The 23,964-nt window shown below is 33.3% G+C and overlaps 4 protein-coding genes across 5 annotated transcripts; 2 read left to right on the top strand and 2 right to left on the bottom strand.

Annotated features, from left to right (window-relative positions):
• Window positions 1–291: 291 nt before the first annotated feature.
• Window positions 292–7,000, bottom strand: LOC144856001 (COMM domain-containing protein 7-like). The gene is made up of 9 exons (XM_078713977.1): window positions 6,865–7,000; window positions 6,403–6,456; window positions 5,690–5,792; window positions 5,468–5,524; window positions 2,530–2,567; window positions 2,284–2,374; window positions 1,931–1,980; window positions 1,599–1,647; window positions 292–1,164 (listed from the first exon to the last, which is right to left on the bottom strand). Exons 1-9 carry the CDS (start codon window positions 6,949–6,951, stop codon window positions 1,088–1,090), a joined length of 606 nt encoding a protein of 201 aa, XP_078570103.1. The 5' UTR covers window positions 6,952–7,000; the 3' UTR covers window positions 292–1,087.
• Window positions 2,997–5,218, top strand: LOC144855705 (E3 ubiquitin-protein ligase TRIM71-like). The gene is made up of 2 exons (XM_078713623.1): window positions 2,997–3,167; window positions 3,460–5,218. The coding sequence occupies exons 1-2, from the start codon at window positions 3,048–3,050 to the stop codon at window positions 5,200–5,202; spliced, it is 1,863 nt and encodes a 620-aa protein (XP_078569749.1). The 5' UTR covers window positions 2,997–3,047; the 3' UTR covers window positions 5,203–5,218.
• A 246-nt stretch (window positions 7,001–7,246) lies between the features above and the next one.
• LOC144855983 (sorting nexin-5-like) lies at window positions 7,247–13,001 on the top strand. The gene is made up of 11 exons (XM_078713957.1): window positions 7,247–7,267; window positions 8,403–8,552; window positions 8,937–9,038; window positions 9,454–9,547; window positions 9,686–9,798; window positions 9,935–10,124; window positions 10,438–10,525; window positions 10,650–10,776; window positions 11,633–11,722; window positions 11,985–12,050; window positions 12,445–13,001. The coding sequence occupies exons 1-11, from the start codon at window positions 7,262–7,264 to the stop codon at window positions 12,592–12,594; spliced, it is 1,176 nt and encodes a 391-aa protein (XP_078570083.1). The 5' UTR covers window positions 7,247–7,261; the 3' UTR covers window positions 12,595–13,001.
• A 293-nt stretch (window positions 13,002–13,294) lies between these two features.
• LOC144856003 (mitochondrial inner membrane protease subunit 2-like) lies at window positions 13,295–16,577 on the bottom strand. 2 transcript variants are annotated; one of them, XM_078713980.1, is made up of 6 exons: window positions 16,537–16,577; window positions 15,978–16,119; window positions 15,409–15,518; window positions 14,502–14,567; window positions 14,228–14,330; window positions 13,295–14,121 (listed from the first exon to the last, which is right to left on the bottom strand). In XM_078713980.1, the coding sequence occupies exons 2-6, from the start codon at window positions 16,113–16,115 to the stop codon at window positions 13,999–14,001; spliced, it is 540 nt and encodes a 179-aa protein (XP_078570106.1). In that variant the 5' UTR covers window positions 16,116–16,119; window positions 16,537–16,577; the 3' UTR covers window positions 13,295–13,998. The 2 variants fall into 2 exon arrangements, with proteins under 2 accessions (XP_078570106.1, XP_078570105.1); XM_078713979.1 differs by having other exon boundaries at window positions 16,468–16,562.
• Between the last annotated feature and the right edge of the window lie 7,387 nt (window positions 16,578–23,964).

Genomic DNA, 23,964 nt, shown 5'->3' on the forward strand with positions numbered 1-23,964 from the left:
AAGTACCCCCTCTACAGTATAATATCCTTTTTTAGTGGTATGTAAGACAACATTTGTCAAAAAAGGATTTTGTACTTTCTTTACTGATATGAAAGGCAAAATTTGCCAAAGGGATATCGAAAAATTAGTAGTATGGAAAGCAGAGTTCGTCAGAAAGGATTAAATCAGTCAAAAATTAATTTAAATTAAATCTTCCTTAGTAGAATGATGTGCAAAACTTGTCAAAAAGGTATCGAATTAGTTGTTCTTTGGTAATATGGAAAGCACAATTCGTCAAAAAGGATTAGGTTTGGATTTTATTTGTAGCATGGAAGGCATTCAAATTCAAAAACTGCATCAAATTTGTCTAATATAAATAATCCATGGAGGATAATCTATTATATATTTTATTCTACTGTACATGATCCTGGCATTGACAAACAAATCTAATTAAACCGCCATTGTAATTTTCTTGATGCTTGACATAATATCAAAATAATAACCTCATTATTAAAATTAAATAGTATAAAAAATAATATAATAAATAAATGGAAAGTACAGTATATTAATGAAAGCAAAGAAAGTCGAAAGTAACAATTTTATTTTTAATATATGTTCATATACAAAATGTATGTATAATACCATTTATATAATTTGGAAAATATAGTCCTATAAGCAACACCCCCACCCCAATATATATATATATATATATATATATAATATAATTAACTATCATTGTATACGAATTTGATTAGATTTCTTTAAAATATAATTCAAAGCCATATTCCAGTTCCATATCTCGGCATAATTCAAAGTCATCATACTGTTTCCTATCCCACAATGCAGAGTAATCAGAAAGTGTCATATCCCATAATGCAGTTATCAGACAGTTCTATATCTCATGATTCAAAGTCAGACAGTTCCATATCCCACAATGCAGTCATCAAAAAGTCCCATATCCCATAATGCAGTCATCAGACAGTTCCATATCCCACAATGCAGTCATCAGACAGTTCTATATCCCATAATGCAGTCATTAGACAGTTCCATATCACACAATGCAGTCATCAGACAGTTCCATATCCCATAATTCAAAGTCCTGATGAAACTAACTGAAGTACTCCAAACTTGCTTTTGCTTTTTCCATCTCATGAAGAAATGAATAAAATTGTGGTACCGTCAGTTCTGTAAATAATTTAAAAACAGAATGATTCATTAAAAAATGTTACAATTCATCTAGTTTGCATAATTATTGTCGAATTTATTACACAAAGGTGACTCATTTTTTAACTCAATCAATTACTTTTAACATAACAAATGATATTTTTCAAGTTAGTTATTTATAGAAATGGAAAATGCCTTAAATAGCACAATAGGACTTTCAACAACAAACAAACAACTACAAAGTAAGTGGTAGGAAACACAAAAGGGAACTAAATCCCTATGACAAGAGCCAGTGAATCCTCTTACCAAGTAGCACATAAAAATAAAATATAGCCTTTCAATAAATATATCAGAAAATATCCACACAAGAAATATCAAAAAACCATTCATAAAAATACAAAAACAAGCAGAGAAGTAAAAACACTTTACTCAAAGTAGAAAGTAGAAAGACTTACCCATATATACATTCTCCATCTTGTTTCCTTTGTTGACAACCAATTTCAACTGAAATAACATATTGCCATTTATTTAATATAGTTAACAGAAGGTGATATTATTTCCGAGGGAAACAACAATGTCAGTTGGGGAACACTTTTGGCTGGTTGACCAGTTAACATTGTACAAATCAACACACATGCACTAACATATTATGTAACAGTATGGGTATGGATTCAAATGGCGTACATACAGACATAAGAAATCAATGCATATTATATTTATATCATAGACAGAATTGCATAAAATATCTGAAGTAAATTTGTATACAAAGTATAATATAATAACCTACCTGTAAAAAAGTATTACCAACTTTCTTTAGTTCACTGCTTGCTGCTGTAACTATAAACAAAAACATTTATAACATTATCATATAACGTATAATAAAGTATCAAATCAAAGTCTACAATTAAAGCTCTGTCCACACTATCAAACTAGTTTGACAAAAAAGTATGATGTACCCTATGGTAGTGATATGCCCAAATATAGTAGTGATATGACATAATCATGTCCATATATAGGCATATCACATTCAAGATTGCCTGAACAACATTGAAAATCTATTCTGTTACTGTAAAATAAGTAAGTTTTCCATTATCTACAGTATAAGGTGCAAACATTATAACTATAAAATGAATTAGTTACCACCAAACTTCCAGTCCATATCAACTAATTGGTTCACTGTTAAAGTCTGTCCAACAGCCGTCTTAGACAAACCTACAATGTTTTCATGCCACTAAAAAAAAAAACCCCAAAAATAACATAAATAAAACATATTTTAAAAAGTTAGAGATGATATGATTTGAGTATTTTATTTTTATTATTAATTATTAATCACAAATTCATTGACTTTCATTCTTTCTGGCAATACAATTTAAAATATTGTTTCACCTGTTTTGCAAAATAATTGGCTTTATCCTCTGAAAGACCTGTAATAAGACAAATAACAATTAATAAAAAAAAAAATATATAATAATACTATAATAAATATATGTTTAAAAATATAAATTGTTTTCGTATAGTTTTTCTTTCAGTTCTTTCAGCTCTCTTTCGTTCTTTCTGAACTTTCTTTTGTTTGATATTATTATTATTAATCTATTTAAATGCTTATAATTTCAGGCGAAGCACCTGAATAAATGAATACTTTAAAAAAAAGAAGAAATTTATTGAAATTGGAAATAAATAATGAATGAGGCTGTAATCATGCAAGAAATGAGTATATAATGGGCGAAAGGATAATTTCAAATTGCTTTATAAAATGCCAGTAGGTGAACCCTGGTCATAGTTGAATGGCTGCAGGCTTTTAGTACTTCCTCTTTCCTCATTATCATCAACACAATTGACTGTACTTTCTTTCTTTCTATCTTCATACAGTTAGTATTTGAAAAATTTTCAAATTGATAATTTGCATGAGAAAAGTCAGACTACTAAGTAACAATATCAATGTAATAACTGCACCTAATTCTAGCACTACAGTATATTGTATACACAACATTTATGAGTACAAGGAACTACATCAAGAAAACAAGGTAAATTACTAAATAACTAAATAACAGTATATAAAAAGTTATATTAATTTGTTTGTTTAAATTTTTAAATTATAATATTTCACAATGGACTATTTAACTATGTCAGCTGATAAGTCCTAGTAACAAGTCTAGCTAGAAATGTAAGTTATACCAACTTTCAATGTTATTGAGTCTGACAAACAAACCATTCAACCCAGAATCCTTGTGGACTCTATGTATGTACTGTATGTCATTCCAACAATGAAACTTCCTTACCAACTATAGAATTAAATTCTTAAACCTGTTTTTACAGATGTCAAAGGAAGTACCACGCAGATGCCAAGACCATCCAGATAACAATTTACAATTGTTTTGTGCAAATTGTAACAAAAGTGCTTGCAAGAAATGCACACATTTTATGCAGTGTTATGAAGAACATGATGCTAAACCAATATGGAACGCTATAGATGCATTTAACAAACAAGTCTCTAACCTTGTTGAGTTAGTTGATGATATCAAACAGAAATTGGAAGGTGTATATAATTCTATAATGGACGATAAAGTATATTTTGAGATGCATGTACAGCTTTGCCGCACAGCTATAGAAGCGCATACAGACGCAATTGTTAGAAAGGTTAAAGAGGAGGGCAAAAAACTATTATTGGATCTTGAAAATGTATGTAAGGAAAAGACCAAAGCAATTGAAAGTGAAGTGATGGAGCTAGAGTCACACCAACAGCAAGCGCAAAGTTTGAAGAGATTAATTACAGAAACAACAATGAACAAACCAGGAAATACAAGAACACTTGATGATTACATGAGAAATATTGATGACGTTAACAAAAACATTGAAGAAATGCAATCACAAAATGACCAATTGTATCCCAAAAAAGTGACACCAACCTTCAGAATAAATACAAAGGTAGATGATGCCATTGTCAAAGGCCTTGGTAAAATCGTGTGCGTAGATAACAAGTACGCCATTGACAAAGATGATAAAGCTATTACTGTAACAGAGGGACAAACATTTGCAGTGATTGTATCAAGTCTGGATGAAAGTAATAGATGTAACGTAGCTGCTACTCTGATAAAGCCATCGGGGGAAACAACTGCCACAGATGAAGTAAAATACATGGGAAATGGAGAGTATATAATAAAAGGAAGATGTGATAAAGAAGGTGATTGGAAGATGGAGATCACTGCTGGAGTAGCACACTTGAAAGGAACACCAGTTAATATCAAAGTGGAACCACTAGGACTTGTACATACCACTGATACAATAGGAGACCACAAAGTAGAAAACAAATACTGTCTGTCAGATGTACAATTAGATAAAGATGGTTGTATCTTAGTATCAAGCAACTCTAATGAGTTACTCAAGTTTAATCAATCGGGTGAATTTGTTGAAAATATTCCATTTTCACACAATGTTAGAGTCAATAAAATGCATACAATGGGTAATGGTCACATTCTGTATAGCGACACAGAAGGAAAGAGGGTTGTAATGTGTAATGACAAATTAGAAGAAATCAGTCAATTTGGTAAAGGAATATTGATCAATCCATGGGGGTTGGCGGTTAATGATAAAACACGAGTTCTGTTTGTCACAGACTTTCACGCTCATTGTGTAGTTAAATTCAATGTTGATGATGGCAGACTTCTGGGTAAGATAGGTTCAAAGGGCGAAGAACTGCATTACCCCCGTGATGTCACTTTAACCAAGGAAGGTAATTTAATGGTGGCTGATTGGGGTAATCATAGAATACAGATGTTTGATGCAGATGGTACATTTATTAAAACACTTGTAATTGAAGGTGAAGAAGATGGGAAAGTTAAGCACCCCAACGCTATAGTAACTGACAGGGATGAAAATATAATTGTAGCCAGTATTAATAAATTACAATTATTTGATAAAAATGTTTTGTTCATAAAACGACTAGATGGAAAAAATGATGGTATTAATAGTACAAGTGGTATCAGTGTAATCTCCAACAGACAAAGAAAATTAATCGCAGCAAATCTTGGAGAAAACAATGTGAAAATACTTAATTACTGAGCCATCACAACCAATAGAGCTAGTATAATATGTAATCAATGATAGGAGGTGGTATCAAGGTGATGTCAGTGAACTATTTTTTTAATTCATTTTAAACATTTTAAAATAAAACACAGATAAAAACAGATTTGCGTATGTACAGTACTTTTACAATTGTTTTGTATTTTTTTTAATTAAATTATAGCTATTTTAATGTTGAATATATAAAACAAATAATACAACCTTATCAATGTATATTATGTGGCATAAAATGAACTGTACTTACCTAAGTGCATCATATCTTGCTGAAGTTGGGCTGAAGTCATGTTACGCTTGACTGCACCTTGAAGAATAAACAGAATTAATACATTTTTTATGTTCAAAACATGGATTTTGTTTGATGGAACAGCAGCCAAAAAGCAGTACTAGTTTTATAATGATTTTGGTTGTATGAAATGTAGGCCTATGTTGTTGTTGCATGGTAACAGGAATAGCTCCAGAAACTTACTGTATGGGACTGTGAGCATGCTTTTGGTGACATTCTTGAGTCCTGTTGCATTTATTCCGTGTGTTTCAGCAAACTCTTCCAGCTGATTTAAGAATCTACTTGACTTTGGGAATAGAAATATACACATTTTAGTTTTAAAAAAAGAAGAAAATTATTATCTACTACTCAACAAGATGTTAATCAAAAGTTGAATGAAAAAGGAAAACAAAACATTTTTGGCTATATTAAAAGAAACGTTATGGCTAAAGATACGGTACCGTATCCATACTTTTAAAAACTAAAGGTACGGTAATTATAGAGTGCGCTATGTAATGTGGATGTTAATCAAATAGGTTATTGCATTGGTTTTCTGCAAGCCAGCTGTGTAGCCTAGTGGGCATGTGATGAGGCTTTGGCTTAAGGGGTTGGAGGTTCGATACTCTTCTTGACATCTTTTTTTAATTTTTTTTTTTAGTTTTTAATTTAAGAGAGATTATTTAGAGGGTTAGGTTTTTAATATTTAGGAAGGAGTTTAATATTTAGGAACGAGTTTTATATTTAGGAACGAATTTTATATTTAGGTACGAGTTTTAGGAATGCAATTTTACCGTACTTTTAGCAAACGGAAGTGCCCTCTATAATTACTGTATCTTTAGTTTTTAGAAGCACGGATACGGTACCGTATCTTTAGCAACGGCGTAAAAGAAAAAGTTTTAAAATGAATGAATACCAACCTTACTTGGTTCAAGTAGAAAGGAAAACACTATAGAAACGATCTGAGAAAATTGCTACAAAGAAAATAAATTAATTATTAGTAATATTAATAAATATCATTAATATTATTTAGCTAGGCCTACTACTAGCCTAGGCTATTATTAGTATATATAAATAATAATTTGAAATTAAAGTACTGAAGTCTGAATTATTATTAATTAACCTAATAATTATAATAAATGTCCTATTTATAGGCCTATTTTGTATTGCAATTTCCCACCATCCCATATTATTTTAGTTATATAGGTAGCAGGCCTAGGCCGCCTAGCCCTCTTCAGTCAGTAGTCGCCCAGCCAGCCACCAGCGGCAAAAAGAAGAGTCCGCGCCTAGCCAGGCCTAGCTACTAGCTAGACTAAAAAATGGGGTCTGTATGCTAGCTATGCTATACTAGCTAGCTAGGACAGGTAGTGTTATAACAATACCTCATCTTCAAATTTATTAAATGTCTGAATATCTGTAAACATGGAATCAGCAGGCGTTTCTGTCGTAAAATGAAAGGAAGTCGCCATTTTAGAAGTTAAGATAGTCTCCAGCCAGTCGTTAACTCAACAAAAATAAAAGGCCAATAATATTATAAATGCGGTAGGTGGCGCAAATTCAAGGTCAAGTTGGGTCACGTTGCACATTGATCACAAGTTGACTTGGGCTAGGCTAGGCCTCATAAATTGCGTACCAGCAAACTTCAACCCCACAAGAAGCAGTTGAAGCTGCCTAAAATAATATTGACAGAACATCTTCTGCACATTGACAGGGCCTAGGCCTACAGTCCTTTAAAATTTAAGATTGTTTTCAATTTTTCAAGACACTAGAGAGAGTAAAATGTCTGTAAGTACTGACAAAATAATTAATTTCTTTAATATTGTCATTGATGATAATTATTAATAATTTATTAATATTATTTATTTATATGAATAATAAATAAACAATATTTTTGTTTTTATTTAGTAGGTGGCAATCTAGGGCTAGGCCTACTAGTACTACTACTACTACTCCTCTCTATTAGGCCTAATATTAATAGATAGACCTAGCCTATAAAATAAAAATAGGCCTTAGTTAGGCTAAAAATGTAGTAAGTAATGAATGAAATACTGTAAACTGACTTATTTACTACTGCTGTAGTTCTTTATTTTATGTATTTTTAAACAATCGCTGTTACACATTCACAACAACAATCTACTACTACTAGGTCTAAACTAGTATAATAATGTGTTTTTTAGGTAAAAAATAAACTCTAATGAAGCTTTGCAATCTAAACACAGCATTACAAGGAAATAAAACACAAACAACTTATGATTCATTTTCATACAGATATCCTATATAATATGTCAATGAATAGAATTTAATTACATTTATTTGTTCATGAATCATATCGACAATAGTCTCAATTAATCTTTTATACTAAAATTCAAATAGATATGTCATTTACTTCAATTCATTGTTTTCAAATGATTTTAAATTTATATAGTAATAATATACTGAAACGATTGTAATTTTTATATCCTTTTTAGATGTATTTTTTTTTTATTATTTTGTATATTCATGCAATTAATCTGTGTTGCTGCAAATTAGTTTTAATATTTTTTTTCAGTCAGTATGGTGATGTTCCTAACTAACTAAAATGAAATGTATTTGCAAAATGATTATATAATATATACTATAGTCTAAACCATTTTATTAGATATCTATTTTTTTACGAATTAATAGACGCTTACTATATAACTTTACAATAAAATTTAATGACAAAAAACATGAAGATCGACGTTTCAGAACCATCATGGAACCATTTTCAAGATCAAGTGATCGAATTATACAAAAACAACAAACACCAATGGGTGACAGGAAATACTAATTAATTGGTTAATTAACATCAAAGACTTACAATACTAAGAACTTAAGTTATTAAGCTCCTCCTTCTTAATTAATAAACAATTTAGCTTTGACTGAATCTATTTTTTTGTAGGATGAAAAGCCTGAGCATCAAAAAGAAAATGGTGAAATGAATGGAGAGGAAGAAATGAAATTGAAACCATTTCAACCTTGGTACTCAGTGCAGATTAAAGGTGCTAGTAAGAATGGCGAAGTGGTCATGTTTCAAATCACAACAGTAAAGGTACATTGTAATCATCTACTGCAGTATACTGCAGCACAGGTGGTTGGCAAAGTTATGTGTAATAATAATAGTTCATACTTATATAGCATATATAAGCAAGCTCTCAATGCGCTGCACATTATTACCCCGGTCATTTTTTGGATAAAACGCGAAAGAAAAATACTCCCATAATAATGCAGCTAGTAATCAGCGCAGAGTTGTGCCTTGATCTAACCGGGTACCCATTTATACACCTGGGTGGAGAGAGGCAAATGTAAGCAAAGTGTCTTGCTTAAGGATACAAGCAAGTCGGTGAGAGTTGGATACGAACCTCGATCTCACGATCAGTAATCCAACGTCCAACACACTACGCCACCGATAAATTTAAATTCGTTTTATTTTTAGCTTGAACAATGCAAAGAAGAAGTCGAAGTAGACCGGCAATATGAAGACTTTGAATGGCTACAACACTGTCTAAACATACTGCCTAATGTTAAAGGAGTTATAGTAAGTGTATTGAACAGAATACAACACTGCCTAAACATACTGCCTAATGTTAAAGGAGTTACAGTAAGTGTATTGAACAGAATACAACACTGCCTAAACATACTGCCTAATGTTAAAGGAGTTACAGTAAGTGTATTGAACAGAATACAACACTGCCTAAACATACTGCCTAATGTTAAAGGAGTTACAGTAAGTGTATTGAACAGAATACAACACTACCTAAACATACTGCCTAATGTTAAAGGAGTTACAGTAAGTGTATTGAACAGAATACAACACTACCTAAACATACTGCCTAATGTTAAAGGAGTTATAGTAAGTGTATTGAACAGAATACAACACTGCCTAAACATACTTACAAAGTAGAGTTACTACTACACATGAATGCATACCAGTAATTTTTTTTTTATTTCAGTTTCCGCCCTTGCCAGATCGTCCAATAGTATCTGCAGCTGAAGCAGAAGCCAAATCACGCAAACAACTTGGAACTGCAAGCAAAAATATAAAAGGTAATATATTAGGATTTCCAAAGATGACAAGGGAAGTAATGAAGATTGGCTTTGTGAACCTATTGTGATTGTGTAAAATGAACCTCAGAAAATGCTGTGTCAATAATCCACTTACACATGTATTTTTCATTTGTATAGGTGATGAATTTCACAAAGATTGCCGTAAACTAGAGAAGTATTTACAAGGGATTGTGAGGCATGAAGCGATTGGAAAATGTGAGGCGTTGTCTAATTTTCTTACAAAGAAAGAGGTAAGCTGATTAAAACTAATTGAATTTTTCATTAAATCCAAATATATTGCCAGATATAGAAGAACAGAAAGTTTGTAACTGAAACCAAATAAACTTGATTACATTGAAAATAAACTATAGCGTTTTACTCTCTTAGCCACCAGTAAGGGCCAAACTGAGGAAAGGTATTTTATCAAACTTATCACGTGCAGTAGATGGTGTACGAAAGGGTGGCCACAAAGACATAGATGAAATGTTCCAGAAAGAACGAGATCTAGCAAATGATATGCAAAAAATTGCTAAGGAAGCTAGCCTTAATTTCGACACAATGGTGAATAGCTTGTGCAGTAAGTAAAGATAAATAGTAAAGTATTTTGATAAAAACAACCAATTGTCATTGAATTGGAAATTCTAGGGTGGACAGCATCAGTTAATGCACTCAAATGTAACCAACAGTATGTACATAATTTAGGTAACCAAACGTTCACAACATTTCATGGTTCGTTGTTAAGCTCTGTTTACACTATAATAGTTTGACAAAAGTGTGATGTGCCCAAATATAGTAATGGTATTCCCAAATATGATAGTGATATGACATCATCATGTCCATGTATGGATAATACTAGTTTGTCTATTAATGCTGTTTGTTTGTTTTGTCAGGAATATCTATGGCTTGTAACCATTTATCAACTGCCCTGTGTTTGGGAATGAGTGCAGAGGATAATGGTGCATCTGCCGTCATTAACAAGTAAGTACTTGATGTAAAGGCACAACCATGAATCAGGGTATGTGTGAGATGCTTATTGGTGTCATTTTTAGGTGAATAGGGGCTTTGGTAATTGTAATGGTAATGTATTTCTTTTTTTTTATAGACTTCAGGTTGAATTTGCGAAATCCATAGACCATTATGGGTATGCTGTTGACGTGTGTACTGCCAACGATGAAAATACTTTGGGCTTTCACTTAGATCTTTACTCCAGATACTGGCTATCGTGTAAAGTGAGTAAACACTTTGGGCTTTCACTTAGATTTTTACTCCAGATACTGGCTATCGTGTAAAGTGAGTAAACACTTTGGGCTTTCACTTAGATTTTTACTCCAGATACTGGCTATCGTGTAAAGTGAGTAAACAATTTGGGCTTTCACTTAGATTTTTACTCCAGATACTGGCTATCGTGTAAAGTGAGTAAACACTTTGGGCTTTCACTTAGATTTTTACTCCAGATACTGGCTATCGTGTAAAGCGAGTAAACAATTTGGGCTTTCACTTAGATTTTTACTCCAGATACTGGCTATCGTGTAAAGTGAGTAAACACTTTGGGCTTTCACTTAGATTTTTACTCCAGATACTGGCTATCGTGTAAAGTGAGTAAACACTTTAGGCTTTCACTTAGATTTTTACTCCAGATACTGGCTATCATGTAAAGTGAGTAAACACTTTGGGCTTTCACTTAGATTTTTACTCCAGATACTGGCTATTGTGTAAAGTGAGTAAACACTTTGGGCTTTCACTTAGATTTTTACTCCAGATACTGACTATCGTGTAAAGTGAGTAAACACTTTGGGCTTTCACTTAGATTTTTACTCCAGATACTGGCTATCGTGTAAAGTGAGTAACCACTCAATAGTATGCATGTATATTTAAACTACGTTTACATTCTCTTTTCTCTATTGGTCAGTCATAGGTACATTGCAGTTTAGGTTGTTTTGCATTCAAATGCAAATAAATTACATTCTACTGTTTATACCCAGACCCTTGCTGTACCTTAGATCCGAGTTCCTGTATATTGCAATTTCATTTGCTTGCCCTTCATTTATTTGGTGATAAAAATAACAGTTGTCATCTTTGTTTTAGGAAATGTTGTTTGAAAGAACATGTGCCTTAGTTCAATTTGATAACGCATCAAAAACATTAGAGAAAGCCAAGCCACTCAAGAAGCCTATGGTAAGATTTACTAAAGCCCCTTTCACATTGGGCATACATGCCCCAGTGGCTGTGGAGTTTTGTAAAGCTCTGTCTACACTATCAAACTTTATGTGATGTGCCCCTATATGGACATGATGATATATTTTATGTCAAACTAGTTTGATAGTGTAGCTTTATTTATGTACAGTGCAAGTTTAGTAGCAACATGATGTGGCTCGATTGTCCTATGTCACGCATCAAAAACATATTTATTCCATTGTTATTTAAATGTTATTTTTAGGCGGAGGCTGCTAAGGAAGACGCTGAAAAAGAATTAAATGCAATTTCAGAAGTAGCAAAAAAGGAGGTAAGTTGCAGCATCCCATTTAGAGTTCCACGGTGTGCAACGATAGATGGCGCTGCATGGTTGCTAGCCAACCAAAAAATGCGTTTAGTGATCTGAAATTTTAGTTTGTCTTTTATTGAAAATTATTAAGTTTTAAAATGACTACTTCAATAAGCCTATTCCAAACCATTGGTGACCTTGGAGTCACTCAGGCAGTTTGAACGCAGTGCCACCTACCGTTGTGACGTCAGCACCGCAGAACTCTATTGCCCTGGAGAAATTAACAATCTAAAAGTTAGACCAAAGAAATTGTTTTATACTTTTGCCTCTCAATTTTTTGGCATGTAAACTACTTTGTTGATTGCAACACAGCAATATAACAATTTTCTTTATTATTATTATTATTTTTTTTCAGCTTACCAAATTCCACCAACAGCGCACCCTCGATTTTCAAAAGTCACTGATTTTATATGCTGAAGCGAAGGTGAAAGCAGCGCGGGACGTTTACGCCCTTCTGGCCAAAGATGTATCTACAATCAAGCAAATGGACGTTGAGTTTGATTAGCGTCAACAACCTGTTGCTGGACATCTGTATTGTTAATAATAATTAATCGTTGTAAAGGTTATTTTGAATAGAATTATTAACCAATGAGAATTAAGCAATTTGATCGTAATCTAACATGAATCTGAAACAAAATTACTAGAGTAACATTAACATTGTCTAAATCTAAATTGAAAAATAAGGGTCGGGGTTGGACACAACAAAATCAAATAACTTGTATTTTATGGCAGAACATACATTTATAATATAGCAATATTCAAATGAACAGAGGCTATAAAATTGTGACCAAATTTTAATTCCAAATTGATAATTCTGTATAAATATTGCTTTATTGTTAATCCAATATACAAAAGCAAAACTTTATAGAAACAAGAGAATTTAAATTGATAGGGAACACTTAGCAAACAAAATCAATGGGTTGCACCCCCAATACCTAGATTTAATTAAACATTTAAAAATAAGCAAATATCTAAAAATCACATTACCAAAGAACATGCATGTTTGGAATACCACATAAGTTGAGTTACTATTATTTAATGTCTTTATGTCAAAATTACTGTATAAAATGTGTGTTTGAAAAGATACAGTATGTACAATTGGTCATATGTGTGCTATTTAATGAGCAATTGTTTTAAACTGCAAATTAAATTTTCATTTCTACAGTAAACTACAATTGGTAAAAAAATAATTATATTGAAATGTATTATATAAAGGAAAATTTATTATTAACATATATGTTTATTTTAGTTATGTATTGGTATATTTTGATTTTAGCATATTGTTGCTAAAATATATTTCCAAAAATGTCAACATTTTAAAATACTGCAAATACTGTACTCACTTTGTTTACTAAATTGCTAAACACCGATTCATATGTGGCCTTTATTCCTATGTAAGGACCACCGACGCCATTTCTCTCACCAAAGTATACATGTATGCAGTTTTATATCCTATATGAATCATGGATTATATTTTTTTGTGTTTTTTTAATGTTTTACGCAATACAATTCTCATTCTGTATTTACATATTAAAAGTGTATGTCTTATGTAATAATAAGATTATATTATCAACAAGTACAGTATTGACTCAATTTTTAATCAATAAAATAATTTATTGTAATATAACCAGCTATTTAAGTAATTGTATTTGCGGTATGAGGAAGTACAGTATGCTATCCTGCTGGTCACACATCGACCCAGATACAAAATCAGTATATTGACTTGCTATAACCATTTTACACTATGGCCTATAAACACTGGATCATTGGTCAGATTTTAGCCATCTTTGACCTCGAGTATTGGCACTGAACTTTGACATACTTTTAATCTTGTAATTGTCGTTTAATTTAACGTCCTACATCAAAATAATTTCAGGTTTCCATTTTTACTGGATCCATTTTATCATCGTCAAGTGTATTGTTTGCAATTAATTGGTTGTCGATTTGCTGGCACAAACGGCTTAAGCATCTGTCGCCGATGCGGTGGCCACACTATCATCGATGCTTTGGCATGTAAGAGACCGAGAGATACCTACAAATGCAAAGATTTTAGTAGTAAAGTCATATATCAATATTTAATTTGTAACTATGATTATACTATTTGATATCTGATGATGAAAGATTTGAATAGTACTCACAGGGCCAAACACGTTGCTGTCTAGGCTTACAGCAGAATGGTCGCCTTCAATCCAAACATGTCCAGCTGGGATTGTTACATATCTGTTCTTGTATTTCAGTGTTCTGATAAATATTAAATTTAAAAGTGTATTGTAAATGTAAGTCAACACAGTTTCCTTTGTACACAGGTTGGATAAATCATACTGTCATTTGATGGCAACAATTCAATTTGCACGAGCTGTAAGATTAAGAATACAAACAGTAAGCAGCAAAGTAATTGTATTACAAAGTTACCTTATAGTGTCGCCCTCTATGCCAATAATCCTCTTGATGATAATCTCATCTGGTTCCCGTGGTGATCTGTGATATAAGCAAATAATGGATGAACAAATGAAACTTTAGTTAACAGTTTATCATCATTTACCAGTGGAGTTTCATCATTTACCACTGGAGTATCATCATTTACCAGTGGAATATCATCATTTACCAGTGGAGTTTCATCATTTACCACTGGAGTATCATCATTTACCAGTGGAGTATCATCTTTTACCAGTTGAGTATCATCATTTATCAGTGGAGTATCATCATTTACCAGTGGAGTATCATCATTTACCAGTGGAGTATCATCATTTACCAGTTGAGTATCATCATTTACCAGTGGAGTATCATCATTTACCAGTGGAGTATCATAATTTACCAGTTTGAGTATCATCATTTACCACTGGACTATCATCATTTACCAGTGGAGTATCATCATTTACCAGTGGAGTATCATAATTTACCAGTTTGAGTATCATCATTTACCAGTGGAGTATCATCATTTACCAGTGGAGTATCATCATTTACCAGTGGAGTATCATAATTTACCAGTTTGAGTATCATCATTTACCAGTGGAGTATCATCATTTACCAGTGGAGTATCATCATTTACCAGTGGAGTATCATCATTTACCAGTGGAGTATCATAATTTACCAGTTGAGTATCATCATTTACCACTGGACTATCATCATTTACCAGTGGAGTATCATCATTTACCAGTGGAGTATCATCATTTATCAATGGAGAATCATTTAACTGAAGGAGGAATAGACTGGATGACTTCCATTGAGAAAACAGTTTGCAATTGTTGTTTATTGGATTTTAGTATTGAGGCCCAGGCTTCTGAATGAAAGCCTACGTTTTGTGTCTGTTTTAACTTACATCATAGAGACAACATCTCCTCGATGAATAACAAATTCTTTTACAGCCCATCGATTTAAAAACACAATATCTTGGCTTGTCTTCTTAGTACCATCTGGGTTTAAGGCTGGCTGTGTTGAAAAAAAAGCGGAGAGATTAGCATTGACTTCCTTTTGATTTGTAAATTAATGAATTAAAATTGAATTATTTGAGTTCATATTTGTCACGTTACAGTTTGTGTTACATTATGCACTTGTCAATTGTATGACCCACTATACGACCCCCGGGAGAGGTGCGTCATTTGTCCGATGTGCGTCATACTTTTGAATACCATGACGCACCCATGCGTCAAAAAGGTGACTTACCTTTAGGTGACCATGACACACCCATTTTGACGCACTGTGACCATGTTGTTTATGATATGGTGGGTGGTAAAGTGACGGACATTGACACACCTTGTTCATTGATGTGACGTACCATCTAGGTTTTTTGACGCACCCCTGCGTCAGTAATTATTTGTAAATGACGCACCCATGACGCACCTCTCCCGGGGGTCGTATAGTGGGTCATACAATTGACAAGTGCATTACCTGCATTGACTTTCCATCAACTCGTGCAAAATAACCAACTTTGTCAAAGAATGTCAATGTTGTAACAGCGCCTGCTCCGCAACCCCAGGAAAACACTCGTAATGCACCTATCCATCGCCAGGTTCCCCCTGATGCCATCAAACTGTAGAATAATAGGCCTAATAATACTAAATAAGTTTATAAATATATACATAGACTCTAGATAGGCCGTATGATGGCAGGCCATCCACTGGCTGACCTACATACTATATTAGTACTACTACCTACGTACTACTTATTCTAGGCTAGAGTGCCAGTAGTCCTAGCCTAGCTATATTATAATTATGTAATGTATATGATTGTAGTGTAGGGCCTAGCTAGCCTACTACTATCAGTATCTAGCTAACCATGGAGTAAAGAACTCCATGAGCTAACTAAGCCTAGTCTATTCATTAAAAAAACAATTAATAATATTGGGCATATATAAATAGGCCTATGGTAGCGCCTGGACCTATCTTATCTTCATACCACCACCAAACAACAATAATTGTAAAATAAAACACAAACAACAAAAACACACATGTAATAATATAATATAATTGATGGGGGAATTTCCCTTTACGAGCGCCACCAGTGGGCATTTTTAATTTGATGGAACGCCATGTATGCCAAAATATTTGTATTCATGAAATCGTTAAGAATATTACTGCCATTTCAACTGACCGTTTCTTTCCACCTGAAAACAGATCAGACTCAATATTTTAACAGTAAAAAAAAGTATACAGTAATTTTCTATAACAAAATTCTGTGAGATTCGAACCCCAGCTATTACTAGTAGAGCTGAGAGAATTCAAACAATGGTTACCATTGCAGCTACCAGTTAGGCCACGAACACGAGTAATGAAGGTTGACTGCAATCGTCAATAGTATATTCTTATACGGCTTCATATTACGTCATTAGAATAGTCTAAGTTTGCATCATGACGTAATTTTGAGGAAACGAATCTAGTTTTAACCGTGGAATAAACCAGAGGACCGGATAACTCAGTCGGTAGAGCATCGTGGAACACGTTATCGTGGGTTCAAACCCCATGCCGGTCGGTGGAAAAGAGTTAAAGCTATGCGAGCTTCTGTGTTTGGGGTTCACAAATTTAAACATCCCCCTTTCCACCACACATCATGAGGCAATAACATCAAAGCATCTGATGCTGTGGTACCCCCAAGGCTGTGAGAGAGCCTTACCGTGCTAGAGGCAAGGGAGCACACCATTTTTTTTTTTTTTTGGCTTAGCGCCTCGACCATTATGATCTCGTAAATTGTATGTTTGGCGCCCTCAATTTAAGAACACCTGAGTTATGTCAGAAATAAATAAATAAATAGAAATGTGTAAAGATGCCATGCCTAGCCTGACTAGTGTATTCTCTCTAGCTATTGTAAAAATAATTTCAGAAAAGTTTTTAACTTTAAGTTTTAAACTTGCTTTCTAGTGCATTATTCTACGTTTCTAGACGTACATCATCATAATTGAGAATTCTCTTCGTTACGTGTTTAGAAGAAAATTAATATCTCATCGTAATTGTACGACACGGCTTGGTATGCTGTGCGTTGTTATGCAAATTAGATTGTGAAGGTGTAATACTTACAACCAATCAAAAACGCGAACTCGAATCCATGGCTATAACCAATCAGAAACAACTTTCTTCCGAGGCTAAAACTTGGACCAAATTGAACTCGTTCAACTTTCGTAGTCACGTGACGTGTGGACAGAGGATCCTGTTGCATACTGTCAGCCATGATGTGATATGTCTGCCAGGGGAAGATATTCTCGATTATACCAATTCTTTTAGAGGGAAAAAAATCTGTACCATAAAGTTGTATGCTCATGATTAAAACTAAATTACCCGAAAGCCATGGTTTACAGAGAGATTCCCACCTGGGCCCCTGTTACCCTGGCCCCTAGCCTGGGTTTGCTTGCTTCGTTCGCAAGCTTCGCTTCCCTAAAAAAGTATTGGTACACTTACTCAAAGTCAAGTATGACGATTTCAAAATGAGTATATAAAACATTTTATCCACTCCTTCGCGATCCCTCTCACATTATCATGTAACTGTCTATCCTTTCTGGTGCTTTTCCAAATTATTACAAATCATTTATAAATCTGGTTCTTATAATCATATCCAAAATTCTCGTCCGATATCTGTATCGATCGCCAACGTTTTAAAAAATATCTGAAAGAATTAACCGCCTTTACAAATTTATGAATACTATGGGTATAAAAGAGAAAAAAGGTTACACAAGCATTTATTATAAATCTTTATTTTAATGAAACGAATTGATACTTGATAAAAGCGTTCTAGATCCGATCCTGGGAGGTAGACTACAAACCTCCTTGTTTGAACCATAAAAATACCAACATTGATGTCATTGATAAAAATGGTAATTACAATAATAACCATTGCATGTTTCCCGGGATTATAATAATCAGTAGGCCTATTACTTTTATTTGCCCAGAATGTGTACTATACTATACGAACTATCTTCAGAAGGTTCAAAATAGCACTGATCTAACGCTGGTCAGGTAGTGAACGTGCGTAGTGGTCCAAAACCTTTATTCCAGGACGTAATATTATGATGATACGTTTAGGAATATAGGCCTTGCACTCTTACTAGATTAAGGAAAAAAATGTGGTTCTTCTGTGCACAGTACGATATTGTGTACAAAGTTAAAACACACACATGCAACGATAACTATTTTTTACACCAGCGTTCCGCAACCGTTTTTGACCGCGACCCCATGATCATATTTTAGGAATTTTCGCGACCCAACATTGCGTATTTGATCTTACAGACCCATGGTGGGGCCTGTGGCAAAGCGAATTTTGTTAAATTACACCCCTAGATGGCTGAAAATGGTACTCTGGCACGTAAAAATCATGATAAATGGCACCTCTAGTTGGCCGGAAATAATACCGCGCTGATCGCAATTGGCAAAACGATCGTAGCCTACTTTTTCCGCCGGTAAACACATTTTGTTTAATGCTAACGTCAAGGGATTCTCCCGAACCATAACGATTTCCCATTGCTAGGGCCTGATCAACATCGCTATGAGTGTAATTTGGGATGGACCTGTTTATATTGTTCTTTCTATTATTCTAATGTTCATTGTAAAAGTTCACACCGCCGGTACATCAAAGTTCGCAGTTTTTCAGTCAAGTTACACACTCCTTTGCAAACTACAGAAAAATAGCGTCGTAGAACCAGTTGCTAGGTTATTAAATCCACGTCCTAAAAGGGGATTTCCCACTTGTATATTAACACCGAACTATGCGTCAAAATTCCCAATTGTGTACGTTACGGACTCGCCGCGCGTCAACATAAGGCGTCAAAATTCCCAATTGTGTACGTTACGGACTCGCCGCGCGTCAACATAGGGAAGAACTGTAGATGTAAAATGTAATCAGTCACATATCGATCAGTACCAAGTAATTGATAAAATTAATTGACCCATCAATTTTTTTTTCGCGACCAACCCATAGTTTGCGAAACGGCGTTTTACATGGTAGTCTCTTTACTTAGAAAAATGGAGGTATAAAGGCAGTAGATTGCCTTAGTTTAAATCAACATTTTATAATAATTGATAATTAACAATGATAATTAAAAATTACTCTTATGGCCAGAAATTGCACTTTTCGTAAATTTAATAACATCAAACATCATTAATTATTATAATAATCAACATCACAGAAAATACCACTGTACATCAAAATACGGGATTACAGAAACACAACATGGAAAAGCATAGGCTTTGCCATTTAATGGCCCTCCTGCAATAAGTTGTTTACATCCAAACTTCTAGTGCGCGCGTGTGTCGGATGTTTTGTGTGCTGTGGTTGGCCAGTTCTTGTTGTTCATGTCAGAGTCACAGTAACAAGAAAGCTGATTGGTTGTACAGTTGTTCGTTTGTGATTGGTCAAAACCACCTGTTGGTGTTGTGTGCGGCGATTGGCCAGTTTTTGTTTCTAATTAGTTATGTTGTAAATCTGATTGGTCAAAATACCACCTCTTCGTGATTTTGCCGGCAAGTTTTACTTTTTTCAATCTTTCCGTCCGCCGCAGCCAAAGTCAAAATATATAAAGATTTACAAATTTAATTGAAATTGAAAATGAACAGAAGACTAGAGTTGTGAGTAAAGTTTAAATCTTATCTAATTCAATAGTATATCTAGGCCCTTCTGCTGTCTCATACTATAGCAAATTGTTTGCAACAAATTAAGATTGAGCATGAGGTTAGTTAGCCGAGAGCAGCTAGGGCCTCGTCGCCTCTAGACGTGGAAGAAGCGAGCAGACGTTCCCACTGACGATTGGGTGCAGATTAGTTCTGGCCACACTGCACACATCGTGGACTAGACATCTTGTTCATAATAATTAGGATAGGTATAGGTCCTAGCCTAGCTAGGCTAACAAGACAAATAAGACAGTTTGGGCCTTTTATAAAAAAGTCTTTGTAATTTTATTTTAGATGCCTATAAAAGGATGATCCAAACAGAAATAGGCTAAGCTTTTTGGACTCAAAATCAATGTCTAACTTAAATTACCTGACATTACAAATTTAATTGCTGTAGGCCTATGGTCTATAATAATACGAACGCATCTAGGCGTAGGCTGCTTTGGTCTATAATAAAACGAATGCATCTAGGCCTAGGCTGCTCTGATTGATGATACACTCCTATAAAATAAGGTTGCAGTGCACACCCCATGAAAACTCTCTTTGTATATCAATTTTAAAAATGTTTACTTTTAAGGTAAAAATTAGTTTTTTGGTTAAAAATAAATGCAACACATAGACATCACATGAAAACAAATAAAAGTAAATAAATCCTGTAGTGTATGAATTTAATTGTATGTAAACAACAAATTGTTTTGGGGTAAAATATCATTTGTTTGGTTTAAAATAATTGTTAAACTCTGCAAACCTAAAAAAAACAGACCTCCCTTGAAAACCAAATAAAAGTGATTACATCCTGTAGTGTATGAATTTATTTGTATGTAAATTCAACAAATTATAATTTGTTGTTTTAACAACCTATTTTTGGGGTAAAACATCATTTTTGTTTTTGGTTAAAATTAATTGTTAAACTCTGCAAACCTCAAAAACGCATAGAAATCCCTTGAAAACCAATTAAAAGCAATTAAATCCTAGTAGTGTATGAATTGAATTTTATGTAAATTCAATACATTATAATTTTTTTTTGTTTTAACAACCTGTTTTTGGGGTAAAACATCATTTTTTTGGTTAAAAATAATTGTTAAACTCTGCAAACCTCAAAAACAGACATCCCATGAAAACCAAATAAAATCAATTAAATCCTGTATTGCATAAATTGAATTGTATATGAATTCAACAAATTATTAATTGACAGTGTTTGGACAACCTATTTTTTGGGGTAAAACATCGTTTTTGGTATAAATAATTGTTAAACTCTGCAAACCTCAAAAACAGACATCCCATGAAAACCAAATAAAATCAATCAAATCCTGTATTGCATAAATTGAATTGTATGTAAATTCAACAAATTATAATTTGCTGTTTGGACAACCTATTTTTGGGGTAAAACATCATTTTTTTGGTTAAAAATAATTGTTAAACTCTGCAAACCTAAAAAACACAGACATCCCATGAAAACCAATTAAAATCAATTAAATCCTAGTAGTGTATTAATTGAATTGTATGTAAATTCAATAAACTATAATTTGTTGTTGTTTGAACAACCTATTTTTGGGGTAAAACATCGTTTTTGGTATAAATAATTGTTAAACTCTGCAAACCTCAAAAACAGACATCCCATGAAAACCAAATAAAATCAATTAAATCCTGTATTGCATAAATTGAATTGTATATGAATTCAACAAATTATTAATTGACTGTTTTAACAACCTATTATTTTTTGGGGCAAAACATCGTGAAAACAAACATCCCATGAAAACCAAATAAAATCAATTAAATCATGTATTGCATAAATTGAATTGTATGTAAATTCAACATAATATAATTTGTTGTTTGGACAATCTATTTTTGGGGTAAAACATCATTTTTTGGTTTAAAATAATTTTTAAACTCTGCAAACCTCAAAAACACAGACATCTCACGAAAACCAATTAAAATCAATTAAATCCTGTAGTGCATAAATTGAATTGTATGTAAATTCAACAAATTATTAATTGACTGTGTTTTAACAACCTATTTTTGGGGTAAAACCTCATTTTTTTGGTTAAAAATAATTGTTAAACTTTGCAAACCTCAAAAACACATAGACATCCATTGAAAATAAAATCAATTAAATCCTGTATTGCATAAATTTAATTGTATGTAAATTCAACAAATTATAATTTGTCTTTGTTTGGACAACCTATTTTTGGGGTAAAACATCATTTTTTGGTTAAAAATAATTGTTAAACTCTGTAAACCTCAGACAAAACACAGACATCTCACGAAAACCAAATAAAAGCGATTAAATCCTGTATTGCATAAATTGAATTGTATATGAATTAAATTATTAATTGATGGTGTTTTAACAACATTCCAATAAACCCAAATAAAATCAATTAAATCATGTTGTGTTTGACTTGAATTGTATGTAAATTCAACAAATTATAAATTGTTGTTTTAACAACGTATTGTTGGTGTCATATCACTACTATATTTGGGCATATATCACTACACTATCAAACTAGTTTGTCAAAAATGGTAGACAGAGCTTTATACAAATAATTAATTTTGATCACATATTCCTGGCAAGATCTCTTGAAACATTTTATTTATTTAAAAAAAAACTATAAATTTTCATTGTGCAATTGTTGATTTTTTTCTGAAATTTTCCAGAAATGTTTCCATAGTTCAATTTGATTTTCAAACAAAATGTCTGCACCCATGAAACGCGATTACAAAGATTGGATTTGATAATAAAGTGATTTGAAAGTTGACCTTGATTTGTATTAAATCATGTGAAATATTATTCAGAAGTGGTAAGAAAATGTGTTTTTGGAAAGTTTACAGAGTCTGTATCAGGCGTACACGGATACCGATATTTTTGTTTTCGTTATGACCTTGAACTTTCACCCATCCCACCCAACACATATTTTAAAAAAATCCTGGATCTGCCACAAAATCACTGGTCAGTCGCATCATTATTGGTTATGCTATTGGGTTATTAGGATAGGGTTTACACTAACGAATAAGGTGATTTGGAAGTTGAAACTTAACAGGTACAATTATTATTTCTGATTTGTATAAAAGTGACAAATATATTCAATAGGAAAATGTGTTTTTGAAAAATTTACTGAGACTTGACTTTGAATTTGATAGGATATTGATATGTTATACATGTTAATAGAATCAGGACCAATTTCTTATAATGGACCATATTGATTAAAGTTTAATTTGTTTCACTCATTTATTATAAAATTCTATTTCTATTTTTAACAGATTGCTAAACGAGTCCATTAATTTTCTGACTGATGGAGTTTACCGTCCCTACGGTAGAATTGCTCGGATAGACGAGGAGGTAGAAGTTCCACAACGGGAATGTCGACGGTTTCATCCTTATGGCCGAACTGCAAGAGGTTGTCATCGCTCCCCACTACGTGTGCCTATACCACCACCACCACAACCACGACCACCACGCAGACGAAGACCACAGCATCATTCACCACCACGACCACGACATCATTCACCACCCAGACCACAAACACCACCAGACAGAATACAATTAAGACGCACGAGACAACAACGACAACGTGAACAACGTGAACGCCTCATTAGATTACGCAGACTACAACATTCCCCACCAAGACAACAGCATTCACCGCCACAACATCATTCACTGCCTCAGCGACGAAGATGTCCACGACAATGCACCACTCCACCATCTTCACCTTCATCATCACTTTCTTGTTCATCGTCTGAATGTGCGTTTCGCCCACCTCCTAATCGTCCACCTTACAATGCAGAGA

This window comes from Antedon bifida, chromosome 11, assembly GCF_963402885.1.
Source record: "Antedon bifida chromosome 11, ecAntBifi1.1, whole genome shotgun sequence".
Classification (NCBI taxonomy): domain Eukaryota; kingdom Metazoa; phylum Echinodermata; class Crinoidea; order Comatulida; family Antedonidae; genus Antedon; species Antedon bifida.

What these genes read in the sequence shown, in the direction of transcription:
- LOC144855705 (XM_078713623.1), top strand. Translation starts at nt 3,048, where the DNA reads ATGAGAAAAGTCAGACTACTAAGTAACAATATCAATGTAATAACTGCA. An exon ending in AACTACATCAAGAAAACAAG is followed by an intron (nt 3,168 to 3,459) that starts GTAAATTACTAA and finishes CTGTTTTTACAG; the next exon opens with ATGTCAAAGGAAGTACCACG.
- LOC144856001 (XM_078713977.1), bottom strand. Translation starts at nt 6,951, where the DNA reads ATGGCGACTTCCTTTCATTTTACGACAGAAACGCCTGCTGATTCCATG. An exon ending in TTAATAAATTTGAAGATGAG is followed by an intron (nt 6,457 to 6,864) that starts GTATTGTTATAA and finishes TTTTCTTTGTAG; the next exon opens with CAATTTTCTCAGATCGTTTC. An exon ending in TTGGTAATACTTTTTTACAG is followed by an intron (nt 1,648 to 1,930) that starts GTAGGTTATTAT and finishes ATGTTATTTCAG; the next exon opens with TTGAAATTGGTTGTCAACAA.
- LOC144855983 (XM_078713957.1), top strand. An exon ending in CTAATGTTAAAGGAGTTATA is followed by an intron (nt 9,039 to 9,453) that starts GTAAGTGTATTG and finishes TTTTTATTTCAG; the next exon opens with TTTCCGCCCTTGCCAGATCG. An exon ending in TGCAAGCAAAAATATAAAAG is followed by an intron (nt 9,548 to 9,685) that starts GTAATATATTAG and finishes TCATTTGTATAG; the next exon opens with GTGATGAATTTCACAAAGAT.
- LOC144856003 (XM_078713980.1), bottom strand. Translation starts at nt 16,115, where the DNA reads ATGGCATCAGGGGGAACCTGGCGATGGATAGGTGCATTACGAGTGTTT. An exon ending in TTGATGGAAAGTCAATGCAG is followed by an intron (nt 15,519 to 15,977) that starts GTAATGCACTTG and finishes TTTTCAACACAG; the next exon opens with CCAGCCTTAAACCCAGATGG. An exon ending in GGAGATGTTGTCTCTATGAT is followed by an intron (nt 14,568 to 15,408) that starts GTAAGTTAAAAC and finishes CTTATATCACAG; the next exon opens with ATCACCACGGGAACCAGATG.